This window comes from Notolepis coatsorum, assembly GCF_963971535.1.
Source record: "Notolepis coatsorum genome assembly, chromosome: 18".
Taxonomy (NCBI): Eukaryota; Metazoa; Chordata; class Actinopteri; order Aulopiformes; family Paralepididae; genus Notolepis; species Notolepis coatsorum.
This window is the reverse complement of record NC_140182.1, coordinates 11463484-11488463: the sequence shown is the minus strand read 5'-3', so window position 1 is coordinate 11488463 and position 24980 is coordinate 11463484. Positions and strand designations below refer to the sequence as shown.

At 44.5% G+C, this 24980-nt stretch overlaps 1 protein-coding gene across 1 annotated transcript in view; it reads left to right on the top strand.

Annotated features, from left to right (window-relative positions):
* The first annotated feature begins 9963 nt into the window (after positions 1-9963).
* tsg101a (tumor susceptibility 101a) overlaps positions 9964-24980 on the top strand; it is a 37861-nt gene continuing 22844 nt past the window's right edge. The window contains exons 1-5 of the mRNA XM_084334866.1: positions 9964-10374; positions 13709-13796; positions 14940-15005; positions 16536-16699; positions 22018-22147. Coding sequence (XP_084190992.1) covers positions 10333-10374; positions 13709-13796; positions 14940-15005; positions 16536-16699; positions 22018-22147 — 490 coding nt within the window. The 5' untranslated portion in view covers positions 9964-10332. The remainder of the gene's footprint in view (positions 10375-13708; positions 13797-14939; positions 15006-16535; positions 16700-22017; positions 22148-24980) is intronic.

Sequence of the window (24980 nt, the reverse complement as noted above, 5' to 3'; positions counted from 1 at the left end):
ATTTCTTGTTTTCTGCCTCCTCTTTACTCGCTTCCCGTGGGGTGGGTGTAGGCCACTCTTCTTCCGGGAGCTTGAGGAACTCTGGCCCGTCACTGTATAGGTTGTGACGGGTGAGGTCATCCAGGGACATTCCCCGGGTGATGATGTCAGCTGGGTTGTGTTTTGTGTCCACATACCTCCAGCTTGCTACTTCTGTTAAATCTTGAATCTCTGTGACTCTGACTCCCACGAAGACCTTGTATCTGCACGAATCAGACCGGATCCATGTGAGTACTGTCGTGGAGTCTGACCACAAGATTGTTCTTTGCACCGGAATGGTGAGTTCACGTTGGATTAACGTGGCGAGTTGCGCTCCTGCTAGGGCTGCGCAGAGCTCTAGACGCGGGATAGATTGTTGCTTTCGTGGGGCTATTCTTGAGCGAGCCAGGATGAAGGCAGTATGTATTTCTCCTCCCTCCTCTCGGGCACGCAAGTAGGCCACCGAACCGTAGGCTACTTCGGAGGCGTCGCTGAAAACGTGCAGGTCCATCTGGCACGTCTCCGGCCTCACTGTGGGTGGGAAGTAGCTGCGGCGTATGTTAACACCTGGGAGTGAGCTGAGTTCCGTCTCCCACTCTCTCCATGTGGATGCAAGGTGTTCGGGTATGGGGTCGTCCCAGCCCTGGTCCTTGTCCCATAACGCTCTTACAATCATCTTTGCCCTGGTGGTGTAAGGTAGAATACATCCCAACGGGTCATATTGTCTGGCGAGTGTTCTGTATACACTCCGTCTGGTGGTCGGTAGTGCAGTCGACCTTCCCTGCTCTTTGGTCAGGGGTGTGTGTCTATAATGGAGCGAGTCTGTTTTGAAGCGCCAGACTAGTCCTAATGTCATTTCTTGGGCTTCTCCTGGGATGGTCGCCATCCAGGTCTCGCTGCTTGCTGCCTTGTCCTCGGGGGAGAGGCTGCGCAATACTTGCGGGTCGCTGCTGGCCCACTGCCTGAGATCAAAGCCGCCTTTGATCAGGGAGGCGCGGAGCTTGAGTAGAAGGGCCTCGGCTTCTTCTGGCGTCGAGACGCTTTGCAGACAGTTGTCCACGTAGAAACTATTTTCTACACTTTTTCGGACCTCTTCATCAGCTGCTGGGTCCTCTGCGACGTGTTTTTGCAGTGCAAATGTAGCACAGCATGGGCTGCATGTGGTTCCGAAAGGGAGGACTTCCCATTGATAGATGGCTGGTTGCTCATCCCCGATCCTCTCTCTCCATAGGAACCGCAGCAGGGGCTTGTCCTCCTCCACTAGTCTCACCTGCAGGAACATCCCTTTGATGTCGCCGCTGATGGCCACCTTGTCCTGGCGGAAACGTAGTAACACGCCTAGTAGGGAGGGGCCGAGTGTTGGGCCGGGCAAGAGCTCTTTATTCAGATTTTGTGATCCGATCTGGTAGCTGCAGTTGAACACAATACGATCCTTGCCGTTGTGGTGGACTTTGTGGTGCGGCACGTACCATGATTCGGTCGTCTGATCGGCCTCTTTAATGTCAATTTTCTTTATGTGTCCCGCTGTGATTAGCTTGTTAATCTCAGCGCGGTACACAGTCTCTTGAGCGGGGTCTCTGGCTAGGCGCCGCTCTGTGTTCAATAGATACCGCTCCGTCGCTTCTTTTGGGGCGTGGAAGGTGGGCATACCCTCTCGCCTCAGGAGTGGAGTTGCGTATCTCATCACTCCGTTGACTTTGACTCTCTTTGTCCCTTGCTCGAGGAGTGCTATGGCGTAAATGTCTTCCTTGGAACGAATGTCTTTCTTTTCGTTCTTAAAGGGCATTGTCTCTAGTGTCCATAGCCTCTCGACATGCTGTAGGAGGGTGGTGTCTTCTTCTGTCACCCTGGAGTGGAGGCAGCTAGTGGCTGCTGTTCGGTTAAGAGACTTAGCGAGGGGGCCTTGTAATATCCATCCTAGGCGGGTCTCGACTGCTGCAGGACAGCCTCTGGGCCCTGTGTGGACCCGGTCTATCGGGACTATGAGGTCTGCATGGTCGGAGCCTATCAGCAGGGTCGGGGTGGCACCGTCTATGAGCGGGATAGGTAGTTGACGCAGGTGCACATATTTATCCATCAGCTTGGCGATTGGGTAGGTGTACTGCGACAGGCCTATTTCTTGGCTGGTGAAAGCATTAGTAATCCTATACCGTCTCTCTGGCTGCCCGCTTGCTGCGATAGTGAAGGAGACATTCTCGCCCTTTATCGTCTTTAGATCTCTTCTTATTGTCCGAATCATCATCTGGTTTTCGCTCCCCCGCAGCCCCAGCTGGGCCGCAGCGGATGCGAGGAGAAGGGTCTTCTCTGACCCGTCGTCAAGGACGGCGTAAGTGTCCATGACCTTGTCTTGGTAACTCAGTGTTACGCGGACCACCTTTAAGAGCACTCGGGCGCCCCCGCTGCTGGCGGGGTCAATGTACATAACACTTGCCTTTGTGCTGCTTGAGGGTGTGGGCTTTCTTCTGTTACTGTCGTGTAGGACATCTAGGTGGGCTCCGTCACACCGGCTACACCTCTTCTTTAAGCGGCAGTCGGCTGCCATGTGACTGCGCGCACATCGGTAACAGCGTCGGTTGGACTTTATCCATTGACCCACCTCGTCGGCGGTCATCTTCTTGAATGTGTCACATTGTGACAACCAGTGTTCTTTCTCGCAGTACGGGCACACCATCTTCCACTTCTCTTTCATCGAGGGGGTACTGTGGTTCTTGCTGCTCGGTACTGGTTCTGATTGGTGCATGACGGTCACCAATCTTCGGCCATCGTTTGCTCTCCTAGGTCCCTCTCTGGAGCTTGGGGTGCTCCGCATGAACGTATCCAACCGTAGGCTGTTGACTTCTCTCGCTAGGAAGTCGGCTAGGTCTAGGAGGGATGGCTCGGGACCGTTGGGATCACGGTGGTCTCTTTGCCGCCTGAAGCGCTCTTGTCGGGCGGGCGGAAGCTTCTCTAAAATCCTCTCGACATTAGAGTTTGCGTCCAGTTCGTGCATACCCTTTTCTCTTTGCGCCCCCAGCATCCCTACCAGGGATTGTACCTTGATAGACAGGTCATCTAGTGAGCGATTGTCTGTGGCTGGGGGTAGGCGGTCGATATGCCTTATCTCTTGTATTACGTAATCCCATATGCGTCCATATCTTTGGTCGAGTGCTGCTAGAGCCGCTGTGTATGGGGTAGTAGAGGTGGCATAGGCCAGCGCTATATTGTGCGCTCGGGGCACCTTGAGGTGCTTCAGTAGGATAGCATACTTGTACGGTTCGTCTGCTACATCGGACATCATTGTCTCTAAGCACATTCGTAGCTCGGTGTACTGTGCTCTGTTCTCGTGGGTGAAGTCTGGAAACGTCGGTGTGCCAATGTATGATGCCATGGATGGCTGGCACATCGGTGAGCGTTGGAAGAGAGGCCTCCTAGGCGAGTCTCCTCTTATGCCTCTTGGTGGGCTGGTACCTGCTGGGTACCATGGCCCGCGTATCCAGGTGCTATTCCTCTGGGCTGGTCGTGCGTCAAGCTCACCCGTGAATTAAGTCGGGGGTCTGTAGCGCAGAGCCGCGGGGTTAGAGCCTGGGCTGTACTGGACCTCCTGGTCCTGTGGAGTTCTGTGCTGCTGTCGGGCTTGACTCTCCTCCTCTCCCTCTTCTTCTTGTTCTGGCAGGTCCTCTAGATCCTGTAGTCGTCTATTTAGCCTCTCCGCGGTGTAGACCGTTTCTTCCTTGTAGCTGGTCCTCGCGTGGACCGGTCGGGGAAGGAGTTCGGAGGGGGGTATAGGCTCTCTCTGGTGGTCGGGCTCAGGGTCGCTTGATCGGGTAGGGGAGGGTGCCCTTGACCCGTGTCTTGACGAGGCCCTGGAACCCCGTGCGGAGGGAGGGGGTGTCGCCCTGGCGATCAGCTGCTCCATTATCTGCGCTTGTAATCGGTCGCGCTCGGTTTCGCGCTTGGTGAGAGCGATGTCGCGCTCCGCTTCTCTTTGGGCACCGGCAGCGGCGCGCTGGGCTTCGGCGGCGGCGCGCTCTGCTTCGGCGGCGGCGCGCTCTGCTTCGGCCCGGTCTCTTACCATATTCTCTTCCGTCTGAAGGCGTCTAATCTCTAGACGTATACGATCTTCGTCGCTCCGTTGCTGCGCTTGAATGCGTTCTCTTTCCATGGAAGAATGTTCGCGCTCGCTAAGCATCTGTGCTTGGAGTCGATCGCGCTCTGCTTGGAGTCGATCGCGCTCTGTAGAGGCTGCTAGGCTGGCGAGGAATGCCTGTGCCAGCATCTTGTCCGCCCCGCTGGGGGAAGACGCTGGTTGAGGTGATCCGCTCCCGGCAGTACTCGTTGGAGATCTGCTCTCCTGTGGCGAGTCCTGGAGATCCATCTCCGGGGTCTCTTCTTCTTGTAGCGGGTAGAGTTCCATCCCTGGAGAGCCGTCTTTATCCTGGAGCTCTCCGGGGACTACTTCTTCGGTCTTGGCGGGGGGTAAAGTCGTGTCAGGTCCCTCCTGGTCCCTACCGTGAGCTTGGTCAGTTACATTAGAACCCACTAGGGCCTCTATTGGCGGGGTAACCTGGGCGATAGGGTCGGACATAATTTTACTATCTACTTTTTCCGCGTTTACCGTCTGTAGAAGGCTAGGTAGTATACTGGCAACGTAATCCTCTAAGTACTGAGGTGTCTGCCGTCTACGCTGCGGGCGATCTACTTTAGGAGAACCGTTTTGTGGAGTGTTCATCATAGGCCATGTCAATATTAATACCACTATATTAATATTACACTAGTTACCCTCCGGCTCGAAGGACCAATTGTAACTGAGGGGTACAATTCCCTGACTGTATTGATAAGTATGGTATCATTAAACCACTACCGCTTTATGTACTTTAATTACTGGCCATACAGTACACGATATATGAATATGATGAACACTTCCCACAATGAAATCGGTTCCAGTCAAAGGTATTAATCAAGTATTTAATGGAGCAAAAGGTACATAGGATACTTTACATTATTCTTTGAATGCACTTGTAAGGCAAAGGAGTATGCGTAGGCAAATCAATAACGAATGTCCATTCTCTGGTTACGCAGGAGGTAATTATACAACCTGAATCTGAGGGAATTATATCTATGGTGCACTAGTAATATAGCGGAAGATACTGGAAGGGGTTCCCACTGGTTGTAAGCCAGCAGGGGGGGTAGAAGATCTGTCGGTAGTAGGACGTCTGGTCAACGATGACTAAGGAGACTTCAGGTACAGAAGCCGGTGCAGTAGCCTCTTGATCCACAGACGAATACAGCTTGGTTCTCTTGTAGACTGTAGCTCCACAGGGAAGAAAGCTAGTCGGCCTCAGGCTCTCTGGGCGCCGACTCGACTTGACTCCTCTCGGGGTAAATCCAACACGTGCAGGCGTCGGCGATTATCCGCTCCATAAATCACAGGACCAAAGCAAATATATTCCAGCCGCAAAGGGCTATGTAGTCGTCGGGTAGATTAATCCAGTGTACATGTCCATACGGCTCTCATCTAGGTCTCCTCGGGTGAAAGCGCCATGCGGTCGGCCCAGCCTGGATAAGAACTCTAGCTAATAAGAGAAAGCGTTGGAGATGCTGGTCACTGTAGAATTCTAACCGCACGATACACTATACACAAATAGACTATTAAAGACTTAATAGAAATATGTCGCACTCGACGGTATAGCGCCAAACTCTGACAATTCAGTTATTAATTTGCACGCGGTCTCGATGCTCTATTCTGAGGCCAAACAGGCCATACTTCACCGCACGTTGTATCGTGGGTGAGGCTTCAACTTATCGGTAACATACTAAGGACGAAGGGTACGGAGGTAAGGGTACGGAGGTAAGGGTACGGAGGTAAGGGGCTTCTACATTCACCTGCGCCGTATTTATACGCACGGTGAACAAACTAGTTCCACTCTCACTTCTGTCGCGTATCCCTGGGCAAGGCCGGGCTTGTCCAGACACATCTTGACGGTGACTTTGAACCTGGCTCCGGAGGCCGGTCCCTGGCGCCGGTGGACCGCTGTCCAATAGGAGAATGAACTATTATGGTCTGGGCTAAAGGGATATTCCGTGTATATGTACAAGGAATATACAGGGGATATCAAACGATATACAAATACTATGCAATATATATCAATAAATAAATATATATATTCGGTTTAATCTGATCCTTTGTAACAGTATTTATTATTATGCAGCAAATTGTACAGATATGAGAATTAAGGTCGCGCTTGTATGGCGAAGAATATGCATAAGTCAGTCAGTAGCAAAAGTCAGTGGGAATAGAATAATTCCTACGATGGGGTACTAGGCTAACGCCGCCTGGCGTAGGATGGCAATTATAGGGGGAAACGCTGGTACCGCTGGAGACAAGGGGTTTCCTCCCAGAGATGTAAGCTCTGGAGGGAAGAAGAATGTTCGGATACTCAGTCTGTTCAATTGAAGAAGAAGGGGGTTCACGTACAGAATCCAGTCCTTGTAATCCAAATGCTCAGCAACAAAGCAATAACTGTAATCCAATTGCACGATAGCAATGATGATAGCCAGCTAGCTGCGGTCCACGAAGCCAGCCCGAAGTAGATCCTCACGGTGGTTAAATCCAAACGACAGTGGGTATTAACGATGCTCTTCTCCAAGGGTAGTACGTTCCACAATCACTATAATCCAACCAATACTGGTTCTGCAATCGCCGCCGTCGGTTCCAATATGCACATGTCCAGTAGGTTCTCCGACTAGGCCCTCCTCGTGTACTGGCACCAATGTATTTAGTCCACGCACACTGGCTAAGGTTCCACTAGCTAAACGAACGAACTGCTGGGTAATGCTGCACACAAACGAACTGCTATTGGCACGATACACAATAATTAACGACTCTTTACTTCACATTAAGCTAAGTCGAACTTGACGTTACTGCATTAAATCTGACACGTTTACTATTCACTTCGCACATGGTTCTCAACGCTCTGTTAGACGAACTGCTTCTCACTACATTAGAATCACACTGAACTTGATGAACAGCTACTGTTCGCACCTGCCGCGATATATATACTTAAGTGGCTTTCTAGTGCCAAACCTAACCACTTGCCCGGAATCAATGCGCTGCCAAGGGCATGTCCCGACTTGCCCAGACTCGTCCTTGAACCTGGCTGAGGACGAGACTGCCTGGCGCTGCCGTCAGGGGGCATTATCCAAAGGAAAGTGAATATTACTAGGATTCAAACGCAGGCTTAAAGGGATATAACGTGTATATATAAATAATATACAAGGTATATAAAACAATAAACATAGATTCTCAGCTTTAATCTGGCCCTTCACAACAAGCTCTATACAAGACCATAATACAAGAGGGGCCAGAAATGGTCAGTTTGTACTCCCTCGTCCTAGAACCAATGCTTTAAAGCGGTCTTTTATTTATAGGTGCATAACACTCTGGAACAACCTATCTAGTTATCTCTACACTTTTAGTAAATCAATTTTTAAAAAGAAACTCAAATCTCAATTACAGTTGTTGCCTTAATGTGTATTGCATTTGTGTATGGGTTTTTGCCTATTAGCCTACAAGTTCTCATTTTGTATGTTTAAAATGGATATTTATTGTATGTTTTTAGTTAATTGTTTTGTTTTTTATTTCTATCTATAGCATCTGTGAAAGTATCTTATTTTGCTATATACTAAATCCTTGTTTTTATCTTTTGTATTGATCTATGCATTAACTGTTTTATGTATTGTGTTGTGTGGACCCCAGGAAGACTAGCTGGGAGCCATGGCACCAGCTAATGGGGATCCTTAATAAAAACAAAAACAAAACAAAAACACCACCGCGCCAGATTATCTACCTCTTCCAGGTAGGCCCTCTCGTCGTTCGCAGAGACCACCACTACTGTGTCGTCAGCAAATTTGATGATTGTGTTGTTGTTCCACTGTGCCACACAGTCATGTGTGTACAGCGAGTAGAGGAGGGGACCCCTGGGGGGCCCCTATGTTGAGGGTGATGGATGAGGAGGTGCAGTTGCCTGCTCTCACCACCTGGGGTCTACCCGTCAGGAATTCCAAGACCCACTGGCAGAGGTCATAGTTCAAGCCCAGGTCCCTGAGCGTGGCTATGAGTTTGGAGGGGACTGTGGTATTGAATGCTGAGCTGTAGACGATGAACAGCATTCTCACATAGTTCCCCTGCCTCTTGTCCAGCCTGTTTGTGTCCCCTGCTCTCAGTCCGCTGCCCCAGCAAGTCACAGCATATACACGAGTAATTGCGATTGTCATGGGATCGACTGGGATTTATTCATTTTGGAATACTTTCTGACTGAGGTAAGGTCTATCTTAAGTAACCTGTTGGGAATTTTTTTTTTACGTAAAACATGCTTCTGTACCGATCACAGTGTCGTAGTTTACAGGACGTAAAACTTGCTTTTGGTAACTATCACAGTTTTGAGTTAAAACGACATCTAATGTGTGCTCTGTGAGAAACATCATGTAGGCTCATTTGTAAAAGGATATACCTACATGAGAACAGTATGTAAAATAGGTGACCGTCCGAAACATTATCTGTCAGATGAAACTTCTTACAGGAAAAAAAAAAATAAAATAGGCCTATGCCAGATAGTTACATAATATTATACCTACTTAAGAGTAATGGAATAGCCTATTCAAATAAATAGAAAATGTACCCTAGGCTCTCGTCGGTCCTGGAATAACCCGAATAACCACCCATGTCTCTGCCTTTAATGCACCGGGGCGTGTCTATTCTTATCCTAACGGAGTTATGCTTCCGGGTTCGCGTTTTGCGCTCTGATTGGCCACTGATTGATTGATTGATTGAAAACTTTATTAACAGATTGCAGAATGGGTACAATACAGTACAGCTCAATACACACAATTGTTAAGGGGATGCAGACCAGAGAAAGACTTTCGTCTTGTTTACATCAGGGTCCCCCATTTTCAATTCATCAGGACATATATGACATACATGACATACAGATAGTCAGTACTGCTACATCTATACATTTATGACATACCAGATTTGCAAATACAGTACTGTTTGTGATACAGAAGGAGTCAGGAAAAGGGAGTATATACATTTGACGTAGAAACTGTACATTGGAGGAGGTTGGGTGGGGGGGGTTGGGTACACTGGGATATTGACAGCCATACTGGGTAATCTACATTGGAGGTGGTTGGGGGGGGGGGGGGGGGGGGCACACTGTATATACAAGCAAAACTGTACATTGAGGGGGGGGGGGGAGACACTGTACAAACAAACAAAATTGTACATTGGACTATTGACAAAACCATACTAGGTAAATGACTGTACATTGGAGGGGGTTGGGTTCGGATATTTACAGGGGCCAGTGTTGAATTGCAGTCTCCCGTAGGTGTCCCTTGAGAGAGGTTTTGAAAGTGGGTAGTGATCCACATTCCTTTACAGCTTTGGGTAGGGCGTTCCACATTGATGTGGCATAATTGCGAAACGTGTTTAGTCCCTTATTTGAGCCGAATCTGGGTTTAACATGATTTGTGGAGCTCCCTCTGGTGTTGTGATCGTGGTATTCACTGACCTTTGGGAAGTATTTTGACATGTACATGACGTTTCTGGTCCTGCCAATCTCGTGTGACGGCAAGTTCTTTCGAAGTTGGTGAAGGTTAGAGTTTGTCTTAGAGTAGGGCGATAGAACACCAGCCCTGATTCCAAACTCTAACCAACTTCGAAAGAGTGCCTAAGCTTAACCGGCGAAAGAACTTGCCGTCACACGATTGGCACGACCAGAAACGTCAGTGGCCAATCAGAGCGCAAAACGCGAACGCGGAAGCATAACTACGTTAGGATAAGAATAGACGCCACCGGCGTCGGGGGGGGGCGGACCCTGTTGTCGACGTCACGACGTCACGATTCACGAAGCGCCACGGAGGAATCAGAGCCGAGGAATGTGCCACAGAGGGACCGGAAGCAGTCAGGTGGACCGCCGGATGTCGCTGTTGTTGTTGATCATCGCATCAACATCATAACTAGCTAGTTTTTCTGTCTTTATTCGACATTATTATTGCCACACTGCTCACGCCCAACTTCCACCGGATAGGCGAGGCTTAACACAAACAAGAGACATTACTCCTCTTGTTGAGGACCCTTCCTGCTTCTTCTGGCCCTTGGTTGCCGGGGCTAACATTAGCTTAGCACTTAGTTAGCACCGAGGGATAGCTGGCTAGCGTCGGCTACGCTACTCCCTCCCTCCGGCTAACGTTAGCTAAGTTAACCAAAACTAGTTCAGCTAGCAGAGCTGCCTGTTACATCTCAGTCCATAAGAAAAGTACAGCGATATATCGTCAACCATGGCGGTTGTAAACGAAGGGGCGCTGAAGAAAATGCTGAAGGTAAGCCAACTTGTCATGCTAACTTGATATGTACATGGCGTTACAGTGTGTCGCTATGTAGGCGTATAGAATAACATAAGGGGGAGCTGGCCGTGTTATCATCATCATCGCAACTGATTTATCGGGATTAGTTCCAGTAACATTAGGTTGTTGATAAACCTGTTTAAGTTCATAATACAATTCAGCATTATGGAAAGCGTGTTGTGTTTATAAGATTTGGTACAGTACTATACCTGTATGTCCCTATGCCATAAATGTCATGATGTCGTGTATGTTGTGTATGTCATAAATGTATAGATGTAGCAGACAGTACTGTATGTCATTATGAATTGAAAATGGGGGACCCTGATGTAAACAAGACAAACGTCTTTCTCTGGTCTGCATCCCCTTAACAATTGTGTGTATTGAGCTGTACTGTACCCATTCTGCAATCTGTTAATAAAGTGTTCATTAATTCATTCATAGTGTTGTCTAACGACACCGGTCCTAAGAAATTCAGATATTCCATTCAACAATGTACTCTTGTTTGGACATGGGGGACTTTTCTGATGGCTTATAAAACGTATAGGCACATTGGCTGTGTCAGAAAATATAGATTGCCTACGTTTTTAGTGAATAGGTTTCACTTCCTCCAACAGAAGATGACTCAGCTGGCACCTGTAGGTCGCTAGAGACTGTGTGGATTCAGGGGTGAAGAAGTTGCACCATTGTTTGTTGCATGTTCCATTCGATTCAGTTGGCTTTTCACACTGCACTTAATGTCAAGTGTGCCACACTTTCTAAACAAAGCCATGCGATCACGCAGGTCGGCATTTTATTGGACATAATGTTGAATCCCACACCTGTCAAGATTATGCTGTGAAAAAGGGGGCTTCAAACTTGCAGGAATATTTCTTTCATCTTGGTAGTTGCGTCCTCATTCCTTTTCATCATCAGAGGCTGACTGCACACACACAAGCACCGAGGAGATGTACATTTACTCTGGGTTTCCAGGATGTGCAGTAATAATTAAACGTAGTGTATGAAGTGCATAAAACGGTTTCTCAATCTAATGATGGTTTGTTACGCATAATCTTCACCCGGGCCTGCGCATGCACAGATGTTGTGATGTTATGTGCCACTGTCTACTAGGCTTCCTAAATGATGCATGTGAGGTATTTATTTAATACATGTAATGTAACATGGACTAAAGATCTCCGGTGTCAAAGTGAAACCATGAGCCAGGGGCCATTTGAACATACATTTGTATTCAGGAAGGTTCTCAGTTGACACCCTTTTGTACTATTTGCATAGTTACAAAACAATACTGTATTACATATTGTACGGGTCATATTCTAATGTCAGCCATTGCTGCTAGTCACACAGGAACAGCCTAAGTGGGGGGAACTAAACTACTAACCTTTGTTTGTACTGTCTCTTACTATTATGCACTTTGGTATTAAGTAATCTAATATGTCTATCAGGGCTTGACATTAACTTTTTAATAGACAAGATATTTTACTTGTCCGGAAAGCTAAACGTAACCTAGGACTGCATGATTTTGGGGAAATATCGAATTGCGATTTTTCGGACAGATATTGTGATTGCGATTCAACTTGCGATTATAATTTTTATTTTTATTTTTTTAAAGCAGCCCAACAGAGGTTTATGCGGCTTGCATCTGGCCTACGCGGTGGGTCTGCTTGGGACACAGAGCCTGGAAATGTTTATTTTTACCTGGGAATCGATACCAGTACCCAACAGTACCTTTTTTTTGGTACTTTACTCTCTTTCTCTCTCTCTCTGAAGTCTAAACATCACAACACCCAATCTAAAACCCCTCCTTACCTCCCTCTCCCAAACCGTTCCTACAACTATTTTTTTTAATGTTCCACGATCATGTATAATACATTTATTATGTTTAAATATCAACATTATCTGGCAATCCTCAGTAAATACTATCAAACTCCTCTGATGTCATCTGGTAGAGCCATATGAAATCCGTTTTATTTTTTTCCAAATTCCACAATTTTTTTTCCAAATTCCGTTTTTTCCGTTTTAATATTTCAGAATTCTGTATTTTTCTTTGTACGCTCATTTTACCATCAGAAATAGTGTCTAATAAGTGGGAATGAATAAATGTCCACAATTTAATAAGATATAACAGTCCATTTAATAGGGCTGTCTTAAATACTTCGAAGCTTCGTTCGATGGGCATGGGATTCGAATATGAAAATAAAATTCGATTATTAAAAAAAAAAAATTATATACGTTTTTGCAAAATCAACTCTGCCTCTCTTTGTTAACTACAACAAGCAATGCTGTTTGTTATTTAAGATGAGGTCGGACTCGGCACTGACAGATTTGTGTTCATTGTGCTGCTTTTATAAAGCCTCAAATGACGGCTTACAATATTTCATGAAAGCAAAGTGTTTTGTTTGTCTAAGATTTAAAAAGGTTTAAACTTTACAGCACTGACAAAGTTGAACAAAGTGCTGTACAAGTCCCACAACAACAAAAAAAAGTAAAAAAAAAAAAAAACTTTAAATTATTATAATTCTTTTTATAGTTGATTCCATTTTTATTGCTCAATTCCGCGATTCCGTGATCGCGGATTCCATATGGCTCTATGACATCTGGTCTTCCCAAAGACCACATATGGGACGTGCACACACACACAGAAAGGGAGAATGGCTTAAATGATTTTAGAATATTTCAGCTAATGAAGTTAAATGTTTTATCATTAACTATCCAGTTATTTTTTATATTGCAACATTTTGCTACTTAAACGTTAATTGAACATACAGGAGAGGGAGGGAGAGAGAGAGACACACAGGCTCAGCCCCTGAGCCCCGCTGTATAATGACATGAATGAGAATAATTCCCACTGATTACAACCTAGAACATTACACAGTTATGAGGCGACAGTGGCTCGGGAGGTAGAGCAGTCGCTTGGTAATCCGGAGGTTCCCGGTTCCATTCCCACTTGAGCAAGACACTTAACCCCTAACTACTGATGAGCAGGTTGGCACCTTACATGGTCGCCCTCCGCTGTCGGTGTGTGAATGGGTAAAATGGGAGGATTAACAAATTGTAAAGCACTTAAAACGCAACATTTACCAGTTACCATTCACTCAAGACTGTAGCACTCTGACTCAAGTTCAACACTGTTTGATGAACAATGTTACTTTCCCTTAGCTGCCAGAGTTGTATCCTTCCTGCTGACTTGTTGTACAGGACTTGTGAGTCGCTTTGGATCAAGGCGTTCAGCTAGATGACTAAATGTAAATGTATTCGCTCACACGGCTGTGTTTGCTTTTTAATGACAACTCTCTTTTGGATGTTTTTTCCTCAGCAATACAAATACAGAGAAATGACGGTGCGTGAGATAACTAATGTCATCTCCCAGTACAAGGACTTGAAGCCGGTCATGGATGCCTATGGTGAGGCCACAGTTACTGTATGCTTTTTTATCTCGGACATGGTGTGTGAAAAACATACAATATATGTTTTTTGGTTTGTAAACATAGTAGCATAGTACATAGTAGTATTGACATATTAGCATAGTAGTAGTGATGCACCGATGTGAAAATTTTGGCCGATACCGATAACTGATATTAATATTGCTGTTCTGGCCGATACCGATATTTACCGATGTCGATATCTCTGTATAGAAAACACTTTTTTATGATAATCAAATAGAGCTATTTTCCAAAACGCATTTATTTTTTTACCTTTGTAACTTATTTTCAGAAATGACAGATATTTTGAAACTATTTAAGGCCAAAACATGTAAAAAGAATTTTTTTTTTTTTTTTTAAATATCGGCCCGATCTTGATATCGGACCGATGTGTAAAAAAACGCCCATATCGGCCGATATATCGTGCATCACTATCACTACATAGTAGGTAGTAGTATAGACATAGTAGCATAATACACAGTACATGGTAGTATAGACAGAGAAGCGTAGTATAGACATATTAGCATAGTACAAGTACATAGTAGGTAGTAGTATAGACATTAGCATAGGAATAGTAGGTAGTAGTATAGGCATAGTAGCATAGTAGGTAGTAGTATAGCCATATTAGCATAGTAGGTAGTAATATAATAGGCATATTAGGATAGTAGTTAGTAGTATAGACATATTAGCATAATAGATAGTAGTATAGACATATTAGCATAGTAGATTAGTAGTATAGACATATTAGCATAGTAGGTAGGTAGTAGTATAACTATGCATGTTTATACTGTAAATATAATAAGGATGTGATTGTTCTCCATGTCAACACTAATTGTAGTAATAGTTATGTATACAGAGTTATATTTACACTTTATTTTTCTCATACTTTTATAATCAGATCCAATTGTATTAGCCTATATTTATGTATTTTTACTATTACCCTGCCCATACCTGTACCTCCCCTCCCCCCTACATAATATATTTTAAGCCGATAGGTCTACATCAGACTCTTAACGGTAGATGCTTCTCACATGTCGACTAGCAACAAAACTGTGTCGTTCACATCCCTATCATATAATTACTAGCTTGTTTTGCTAATCGTTATGGACTGTTTTTGTCTTTCAGTATTCAATGACGGCTCAACGAGAGACCTGATGAGCCTAACGGGAACAGTGCCAGTCAGCTACAGAGGTGAGGCTGACGTCTGTCATGTAGCAGGGAAACCACCAACACCTGCAGACTTATCATGCCAGTTAGGGTACAGACCCTCACCTGCACCTTGTCTATACTGTTTATTTTTCTCTTTTCTTTTTTTTTGAGTTAATTATATTGCTTACACTGTTTATTTTTCTCGTATTTCTTTATATTCATATTTAATTGTACTGCCTATATTTATGTCTTTCATCTATTACCCCGCCCATACGCATCTATTCGAAAGGCAACCGGTTTATGCGTTTTGCTAATCTGATTGGCCACTGACGTTTCTGGTCATGTGACATGTGCGCCCAATCGCGTGACGCGCCCATTTCCGCCTCGACCAGCAGCAAACTACCTAACGCCTAGTTTATCACTGGTTAAGCTTAGGCGACTCTTTCGAAGTTGGTTAAGGTTAGAGTTTGGAATCGGGGCTGTCGTTCTATCGCCATGCTCTAAGACAAACTCTAACCTTAACCAACTTCGAAAGAGTGCCTAAGCTTAACCGGCGAAAGAACTTGCCGTCACACGATTGGTGCGACCAGAAACAGCAGTGGCCAATCAGAGCGCAAAACGCGGAAGCATAAACCGGTTGCCTTTCGAATAGACGCCGCCCATACCTGTACCTCCCCACTCTGGATAGGTGTGTCACCCAAATGCCTAAATCTAAACATATAATTAAAACTAGCTGTGGTACCATTTTGCCCCCCTGGGTGGTGCTATAGTTCTGATTGGGCAGCTTTAAGGAGTAGGGTTCATTATCAAAAGAGCTAGCATTGGATCATGAAGTGATTCAGTTTAGAAAAAGCAGATGGTAGAAATGTTAAACGGACAATGATTTACTGTTTTTTGTTTTTTTAATCATGCAATGTTTCACATTCCAGTCGGAAATGAGATGTATTAGGTTAGATTCAAATGTATTGACATTATACACCACAAGTACAGTACAACGAAAATAAGTTTGGCTTCCAACCAGAGTGCAAATGTAACAGTAAAGTGCAAGAGTAATGTACATCTGATTAAACTAGGTATATATTAGAATATATGAATTATTACTACTGAGTAATAGTGCTAATCAGATGTACTGTATGTAAAGAGTATATGTACAGTGATACAGGTATAAAGACGGTAAGCCATACTGGCCAGCAGCATAACTAGTAAAAGTAGGTATGGGATATGTACAGATTTAGATACTGTACAGTGTATACATACATTACTATTGCATTTTACTGTTACATTTGCACTCTGGTTGGAAGCCAAAATTATTTTCGTTGTACTGTACTTGTGCTGTATGATGACAATAAAAGCTATACAACTTAACATTTTACTTTTCAGTCACAAATGAGAGGTGTGAGAGAAATGTATCATCTTAGAACCCGGTATGAAATTGAAATAAATTGGATACAAAAAAATTCAGTTTCTCTCTGCCCAAAGTAGAGAGAGAGAGAGAGAGAGATGTTCACAGTCCAGTGTGTCTGTCCTCCAGGTAACGTCTACAACATCCCTGTGTGTCTGTCTGTCCTCCAGGTAACATCTACAACATCCCCGTGTGTCTGTGGCTGCTGGACACGTATCCTTACAACCCTCCCATATGCTTCGTCAAGCCCACCAGCGCCATGATGATCAAGACCGGCAAACACATCGACGCCAACGGCAAGATCTACCTGCCTTACCTGCACGAGTGGAAGCATGTAAGTGTCAAAAGAGTTTCACGCAGGCATGACACATCCCTGTGTTCTGACGTTCTTCTCCCAGATTTAGTCGTGATGGTGATGCCAATTCCCCTCTGGTCGCTGCGCTGCTCTACTGTCGGTCTGGGGAGGGTGTAGACTACCACATGCTGCCCTACCGTCGGTCTGGGGAGGGTGTAGACTACCACATGCTGCCCTACCGTCGGTCTGGGGAGGGTGTAGACCACCACATGCTGCCCTACTGTCGGTCTGGGGAGGGTGTAGACTACCACATGCTGCCCTTTTGTCGGTCTGGGGAGGGTGTAGACTACCACATGCTGCCCTACTGTCAGTCTGGGGAGGGTGTAGACTACCACATGCTGCCCTACTGTCAGTCTGGGGAGGGTGTAGACTACCACATGCTGCCCTACTGTCTGTCTGGGGAGGGTGTAGACTACCACATGCTGCCCTACTGTCTGTCTGGGGAGGGTGTCGACTAGGGATGGCACGATACCACCTTGTCATGTCCGATACCGATATCACAGCCTTGAGTATCGTTCGACCCCGATCCTACCCCACCTCTTAAAAACACAAACCTGTGTCTATAAAACATCATGCTAAAAGTTAAACAAATCCTACTCCCCTAAAAGAATAAATACATGGCATACATTACTAAAATCTGCAATAGAGCTGCTGCTTTTTATTTATTTTTTTCAAATATTTTAGTTAAGACTACATCAATTTCATGACTGCTTCCTGTCCTCGCCCCTGTTTCCGGTGCAATGCGTGGAGATATTACACTCTGCTGTGTCGTGTTATTCCACAGTCCTCTATTTGTGAGTGTCTTTATTGTTAGCTCCCTAGCTCCACCATTATCCGCTCCTAGTCCACTCTGCGAGTGCGTACCTGTCCGTGACCCCAGTACGGTGGCCTGTACTCTGTGTCGTATTAGCACGCACACATTAACATAACACCACAGGCTGTTTTGCCTTTTTCTTCTTTGAGCTTAAAATAACTCCACACAGCTGACATGACCGCGGCGCTAACATTGTTGTCGCACTACTACTGTTGACGTGATGATGGCACGCTTTACGGCATGTAGCGGATCGGAAAATACTTCCAGTTCTTCCTATATCCGATCCTGTGAATTTGACCAGTATCGGACCGCTACCGAGTATCGGATCGGTGCCGTCCCTAGCGTCGACTACCACATGCTGCCCTACTTACTGACAGTTTATATAGTATCGTAGCTATCAAACTGTGAACCCCTGTATCGTGAAATGTATGGTAATAATCACCAGACCAGCCCTATTTGGGATTATATGGTGGAGCAGTGACATTCTGAAATATGATTCTTAACAGAAAATAGTAGTTCTGGCAGAGTGGTTTGCAAAACCAATAAGAAATTCTACGGCGACCATTTCCCCCGAAAGGGTTACATTCTAGGAATGTCCTCCACACGGTCTGTCAACTTGTTGCACAAGCAGCCCGAGGCCACGTTCTGTTCCTGTGAGAACTGAGGGCGGGGCGCTAAGGTCTTTGTTCATCGTTCATCAAACACACACCAGCTGAATAGACCTATAGCCCTTCCCTCTTTGATCAACCCTTTCACTACCACACTACAGACGGTTAACCCCTTTCACTACCACACTACAGACGGTTAACCCTTTCACTATCACACTACAGACGGTTAACCCTTTCACTACCACACTACAGACGGTTAACCCTTTCACTACCACACTACAGACGGTTAACCCTTTCACTACCACACTACAGACGGTTAACCCTTTTCACTACCACACTACAGAAGGTTAACCTTTTTCACTACCACACTACAGAAGGTTAACCTTTCACTACCACATTACAGACGGTTAACCCTTTCACTACCACACTACAGAAGGTTAACCTTTCACTACCACACTACACTACAGAAGGTTAACCTTTCACTACCACACTACAGAAGGTTAACCTTTCACTACCACACTACACTACAGAAGTAGGGATGTCCCGATAAATTTTTTTTGCTCCCGATCCGATCCCGATCATGTGATTTTGAGTATCTACCGATACAGATCTTTCCCGATCTGATCAAAAAAATATATATATATTTAAATTTGTATATTTATTTTTTATTTTTTTATCCCAATTTCTCACATTACATTCACCCTGAATGTTGACGTTATCCAGGTGAAAAGTTAACTTCATTCAAGCGAGGCATTGCAATCCTCGACATAAATCATTTGATGTATAATAAATCAAAGGTAGGGCTGGCCTCTAAATGATATCGCGATATTTTTTGGCCATATCACGATACACGATATATATCGCGATATTTTCAGATTTCCTCTAAAGCACTTAAAAATGCTTGATTTAACCCTTTGATGCATACAGTCACGCCAATATGATGATTATAATAAGTCCCTGCAAAATATGTTTCCATTATTAAACCATGAAGATGCTTTAAAAAATAATTAAATTAAAATGTACTAACAGTAGTCCACTGACACACTAATAAAAAAAATGTATTTACATCTAAGACGATTTATATAAAAACTATTGGGTGCCTAAGACTTTTGCACAGTACTGTGTTTTCTATCCACTTTAGCCAAACACACACATATATATATCCCCACCTGTCTGAAGAAGTCCACCATCATCCCTGTACCCAAAAAATTTACGCCCGCTTGCCTCAACGACTACCGCCCTGTAGCCCTCACCTCCATAGCCATGAAGTGCTTTGAGAAGCTAGTGAAGGGCTACATCTGTTCCTCCCTCCCCATCAACCTGGACCCCCTGCAATTTGCATACCGCCCTAACAGATCCACGGAGGATGCCATAGCCCATGTGCTGCACACAGCAGCATCACACCTGGACAAGAGGCAGGGGAACTATGTGAGAATGCTGTTCATTGACTACAGCTCAGCATTCAATACCATAGTCCCCTCCAAACTCATAGCCAAGCTCAGGGACCTGGGCTTGAACTATGACCTCTGCCAGTGGGTCTTGGACTTCCTGACGGGCAGACCCCAGGTGGTAAGAGCAGGCAACTGCACCTCCTCATCCATCATGCTCAACATAGGGGCCCCCCAGGGCTGTGTTCTGAGCCCCCTCCTCTACTCCCTGTACACACATGACTGCGTGGCACAGCGGAACAACAACACAATCATCAAATTTGCTGATGACACAGTAGTGGTGGGCCTGATCTCTGCCAACGACGAGAGGGCCTACCTGGAAGAGGTAGAGAATCTGTCACAGTGGTGTCAGGAGAACTGCCTCTCCCTGAACATCAGCAAAACAAAAGAGATGATTGTGGACTTCAGGAGGTCGGGGGTCAAGGACTACAGCCCCCTCAGCATCGACGGGGCACCGGTTGAGAGAGTGAACAGTTTCAAGTACCTCAGAGCCCACATATCCGAGGACTTGACATGGACCACACACATTGACAGTGTTGTGAAGAAGGCACGACAACGCCTCTACTTCCTCAGGCGCCTAAGGAAGTCAGTCAGAAGATCCTTAGGAACTTCTACTCATGTACAATCGAGAGCATCCTGACTGGCAACATCACCTCCTGGTTTGGGAATAGCACTGCACAAGACCGTAGCAGACTACAAAGAGTGACACGTTCAGCCGAACGCACAATTGGAGGGGGGCTTCCCACCCTCCAGAACATTTACAACAAGCGGTGCAGGGGAAGGCTAAGAGAATCATCAAGGACTCCAGCCACCCGAACAACTGCCTCTTTGAACTGCTGCGGTCAGGCAAGCGATACCGGAGTCTTAAGGCGAGCACAGAAAGACTCAGAAGGAGCTTCTATCCCCAGGCCATCAGGCTGCTCAACGAACAATAAACACTATGCAGCAACCATCAAATGCACACAGCACACACATCCACACGCACACACTCACTTTAAACGGGCAACTCACTGCAGCACCCACTTTACACACTTTAGAACACCTAAACACACTTTACACTTTATATTTATTGGTAAAGGATTTGCACTACAACTCGCACACCTTACTGTAAATTGTACCTCATCCCATTTCTGCTCTGCACTATATAGTATTGTATATTAGTACATTGCATAGTATATTGTATATTGTATGGTAACTCAGTTACTTCTATTCTGCATCGAACATTGTACATATGTCTATACTGAACACTGTGACCTCTATTTTCACTTCTATTTTACATGCTATACTATTTTTATTTCATACTATCTTGTCTAACACAGTCTCTGGAGCGAAACAGTAAGAAGCATTTTGTATAAAAGTATTCTGTACTTCTGTATGACAACTATTAAAGAAACTTGAAACTTGATATATAGATATGTATACACACTACTGTGAGAAAATAATAATCACACACAAAGCCTTACAAAGGGATAATGGCTTATAGCAGACTTAATGATTTTAGAATATTTCAGATAATGAAATGTTTATATCATCAACTATCCAGTTAGTATTTATACTGTAACGTTTGGCCACTTTAAATCGAGAGAGAGAGAGAGAATAACCAATAAATATGAAGTTATCGTTAAACCTCTGTTGTCAAGCGTCGTCAATATAACCCACCCCATTTTCTCACGAATGGAACTAGTGTCGTTGAGTCCGCTTTGAGCGCTTCCAGGGTTAGCAGCTAAGAGCTAACGCTAGTTAGCTTAGCCTATTTATGGTTTAACTTAGCAGCTAACGTTAGCCCATTGCATGTCATTGAAGGTCCGCGCTGGTCTGTCTATAATGAAATGAGAAGAACGCTCTGCACTAAAGCAAGTCTCATCTCAGCCGCGACGTGACAACATATACTCGATGTTCACGATATAGTAATTGACTACATCTCACGTAGAACAAGCCGCGATACATCGAGTATACTTGATATATCGCCCAGCCCTAATCAAAGGAAATGCGTTTGTTTTGGCAAAATTCTTCTGCTCTGTGTGACAATAAATAAATGAATGATGATATGCAATTTAAAACCAAAACTAAGGCCTCAGTATGAGTTTAAGACGTGAACATGGTCATGTTTGTTGAAGAAAAAAAAGAAGAAAAATAATCCTGATTTTTTTTTTTTTTAAATTGCCGATCCCGATCTTCGGAAAATCACGTGATCGGATTGGGACATCCCTATACAGAAGGTTAACCTTTCACTACCACACTACAGACGGTTAACCCTTTCACTACCACACTACAGAAGGTTAATGGGAATTATTTTCCTTTTTTTTGTCCAATGATCCAATACCGTCAGCCAGGTAAAGGTAATCAACAGGGTGTTTTGAATAGACCTATATTCTGTACCGGCTGTGAAACCCCCCCCTGACATCCCGACACCCGTTTGTGTTTCAGCCGCAGTCGGACCTGTACGGCCTGATCCAGGTAATGATGGTGGTTTTCGGCGAGGAGCCCCCGGTGTTTTCCCGGCCCACCACCCAGGCCCCGTCCTACCAGGCCTTCCAGCCCGCGGGACCACCCACCCGTGAGTAACCCTAACCCTAATATTTGCACATAAGGCGGGAAGCTACTGTAGCCACTGTGCCAAACTCACCACGACGCAGCTCAACTAGACCCTGGAGATTTACACGACTTGGATTCAGGAGTTTCTTTTATTTTAGATTTTTTTTAGATTTTTAAAAATCTTTTAAAGTTTATTATAGATTTTTAACCCATTCTCCGCCACCACTTTGATTCATCCTAAACCGTCCTCTGCCAGCTCTATTTGTCTATGGAGATGTTCACCTTCTTTGCAGGGTTATAACTTTTTAAATTGTATTGCTAAATTGACATTACTATGGCCCATTCAACATAAATTATCTATCGTTCAGGATGTAGGAACGTTTTACTTTTTCATTCACACATTCATACTAAAATACCGTCCAGAGTATAAATATGTTTTTATCGTTTTCTGCTGTATTTCATAGAACGTGAGATATAGCCATAAATGCATATATTAGATGATCAAATGCAGTTTGATACCGATCAACGTTATATAAAAAATGTCAACTGTACATGATCCTAAACGTTATGACTGGTCATCTGCTGGTGACCGGAGGGGGGGGGGGGGGGGGGGGGTCGTTTATAATTCAATGACCGACGTTAAATGATTCATGTAGTATGGGTGATATATAGATCAGAGCAGTTTGTATGGCTAATAATAATCAAAAACGCTGAAACTCATGGCAGCTTCCTCTTAGGGATGATACTGGAGCAAAAAGATCGCTATTATGGGATGTTGATCTAGGTGATCCAGTTCCGGTTTGTATAATACTAATATACGTCCAAATCATGTTGTTTATTGAGTTATGGCAACGGATCGATATCCACGGTGTCTGGATAGAGTCCCGGGAGCGATAGCGAGTGGCCGGACGGAATAGGGGACGGACTAAGCACTTCCGGCCACTTCCGGTTTTGGCAACTCGTCGATCGGCCACAAGGTGGCGGTATTGAAGCGTTGCAGAGTTGAGCGGAGTCCTACAGCACCAGCCAAGACTCCGTGGGTGAAATGTGAATACCATGACGAAAATATGAAATATTGATCTCAAAGATGCCTTCATTGGCAGATTACGCATGGCGGAGAATGACGTGTTAACACGTCATCGGCGGAGAAAGGGTTAAGGGCATAATAAGAAATAATATGCATTATTAAAATGCCATTGCCCACAAAGGACAGAAGAAAATAATATATATATATATAACATACCACCTCTGAATAAGGGGAAAGTGATGTATTCTAATTAAGAATAAAACATGGGCAGAATGGATAAATAGCATATTCTTACCCCTAGGGGGCAATGTCGACTTATAAACCCCGGTATAACAACAACATTAAACAGACAAAAAGAACAAACAAACACACTATGACTTGGTCGCTCAACTAAATAAAATCAATCATATATATAATAAACATGTCAAAGAAGTACCCAAACACACTCCTCCAGTAGTGTATATATCCCAGATAGATCACACTGTATCATAATACTCACACATGAATGTATATATCCCAGATAGATCATGCTGTAGCATAGTACTCACACAGGAATGTATATATCTAAGATAGATCATGCTGTATCATAGTACTCACACAGGAATGTATATATCCCAGATAAATCATGCTGTAGCATAGTACTCACACAGGAATGTATATATCTAAGATAGATCATGCTGTATCATAGTACTCACGCCACAAGAGTTGCTCTTCTTTTAGAATAGTATGGCACGGTACATCCTCCACAAGGAAGGAACCCCATGTTTTCTTGAACCTTGATGAAGAACCTCTCTGAGTACATCTCATCTTATCTAATCTGATAAAGTAGAGTACGTCTCTAATCCAGTGAAGGTGAGAGGGGGAGCAGTGGACCTCCATTTCAACCGAATCAGACGCTTAGCCAGTAGAGTGGTAAATGCCACAAAGTGTGTTTTGTGCTTTGATAGTGAGGACTCAGGTTTCTTCTACAAGGTGAAAGACTTTGTCAGTGACCATCTCTCTGTGTTGGGTGATGTTCCTTCTCAAGCGTCTCCACCGTGCATCAGTCGTCCACATTGACACAGTGCTGCATATTTACTTTATCAATCCAGGGTGTGTTTGCTTTGTCAACCAGTTTCAGTTTAAACAGGTGAAACATAGCTACGGCGAAGTTCTTTATTTTTTTTTGTCAAATACACAACAATACTTGGCGGACAGGAGGAGCATGTTCAGTGCTAGACTAACACTCCCAAGATGTAGCACTGAACGGCACAGGAAGTCCTTCATTCCGACAGCCATCAGACTTTACAGTGCATCACTGTGCCTCGCTGCATCACTCCATCACTGAGCACAGAGTGACAGTTACCATCTACTTTTACTTTCAAAACAACATTGTCAATATGACACTTACAGTACACTTAATGTAGATCTCTGTATATGTTTACTGTATATTTATATTCGAATAATGTACATACATTACATAGGAAATGGGAATCCCGTACCGTACGTTTTTTTTTTTTATCTTATTATTATTAGGCTTATTTTATTCTTTATTCTTAGGCAATCTTTTGTTATTCTTATTCGTGATTTGTTTGTCTACCTAAATGTTTACTGTGAGCCATTTGTAGTGCCAAATTTCCCTCGGGATGATTAAAGTATTTCTATTCTATTTCTATTCTATTCTATAATACAGGGGGCATTGCAGGTAATGACATTTTTGTGTTTCGAGCTCAGACTCAACGGTGCACAATTAAGAAACAATGAATACAAGAATGGTAACAATAAGTAGTAGTAAGAGCAAATAAAATAGTAAATTATTTACAGAAAGTAGTTGGTACACAGTACTCCA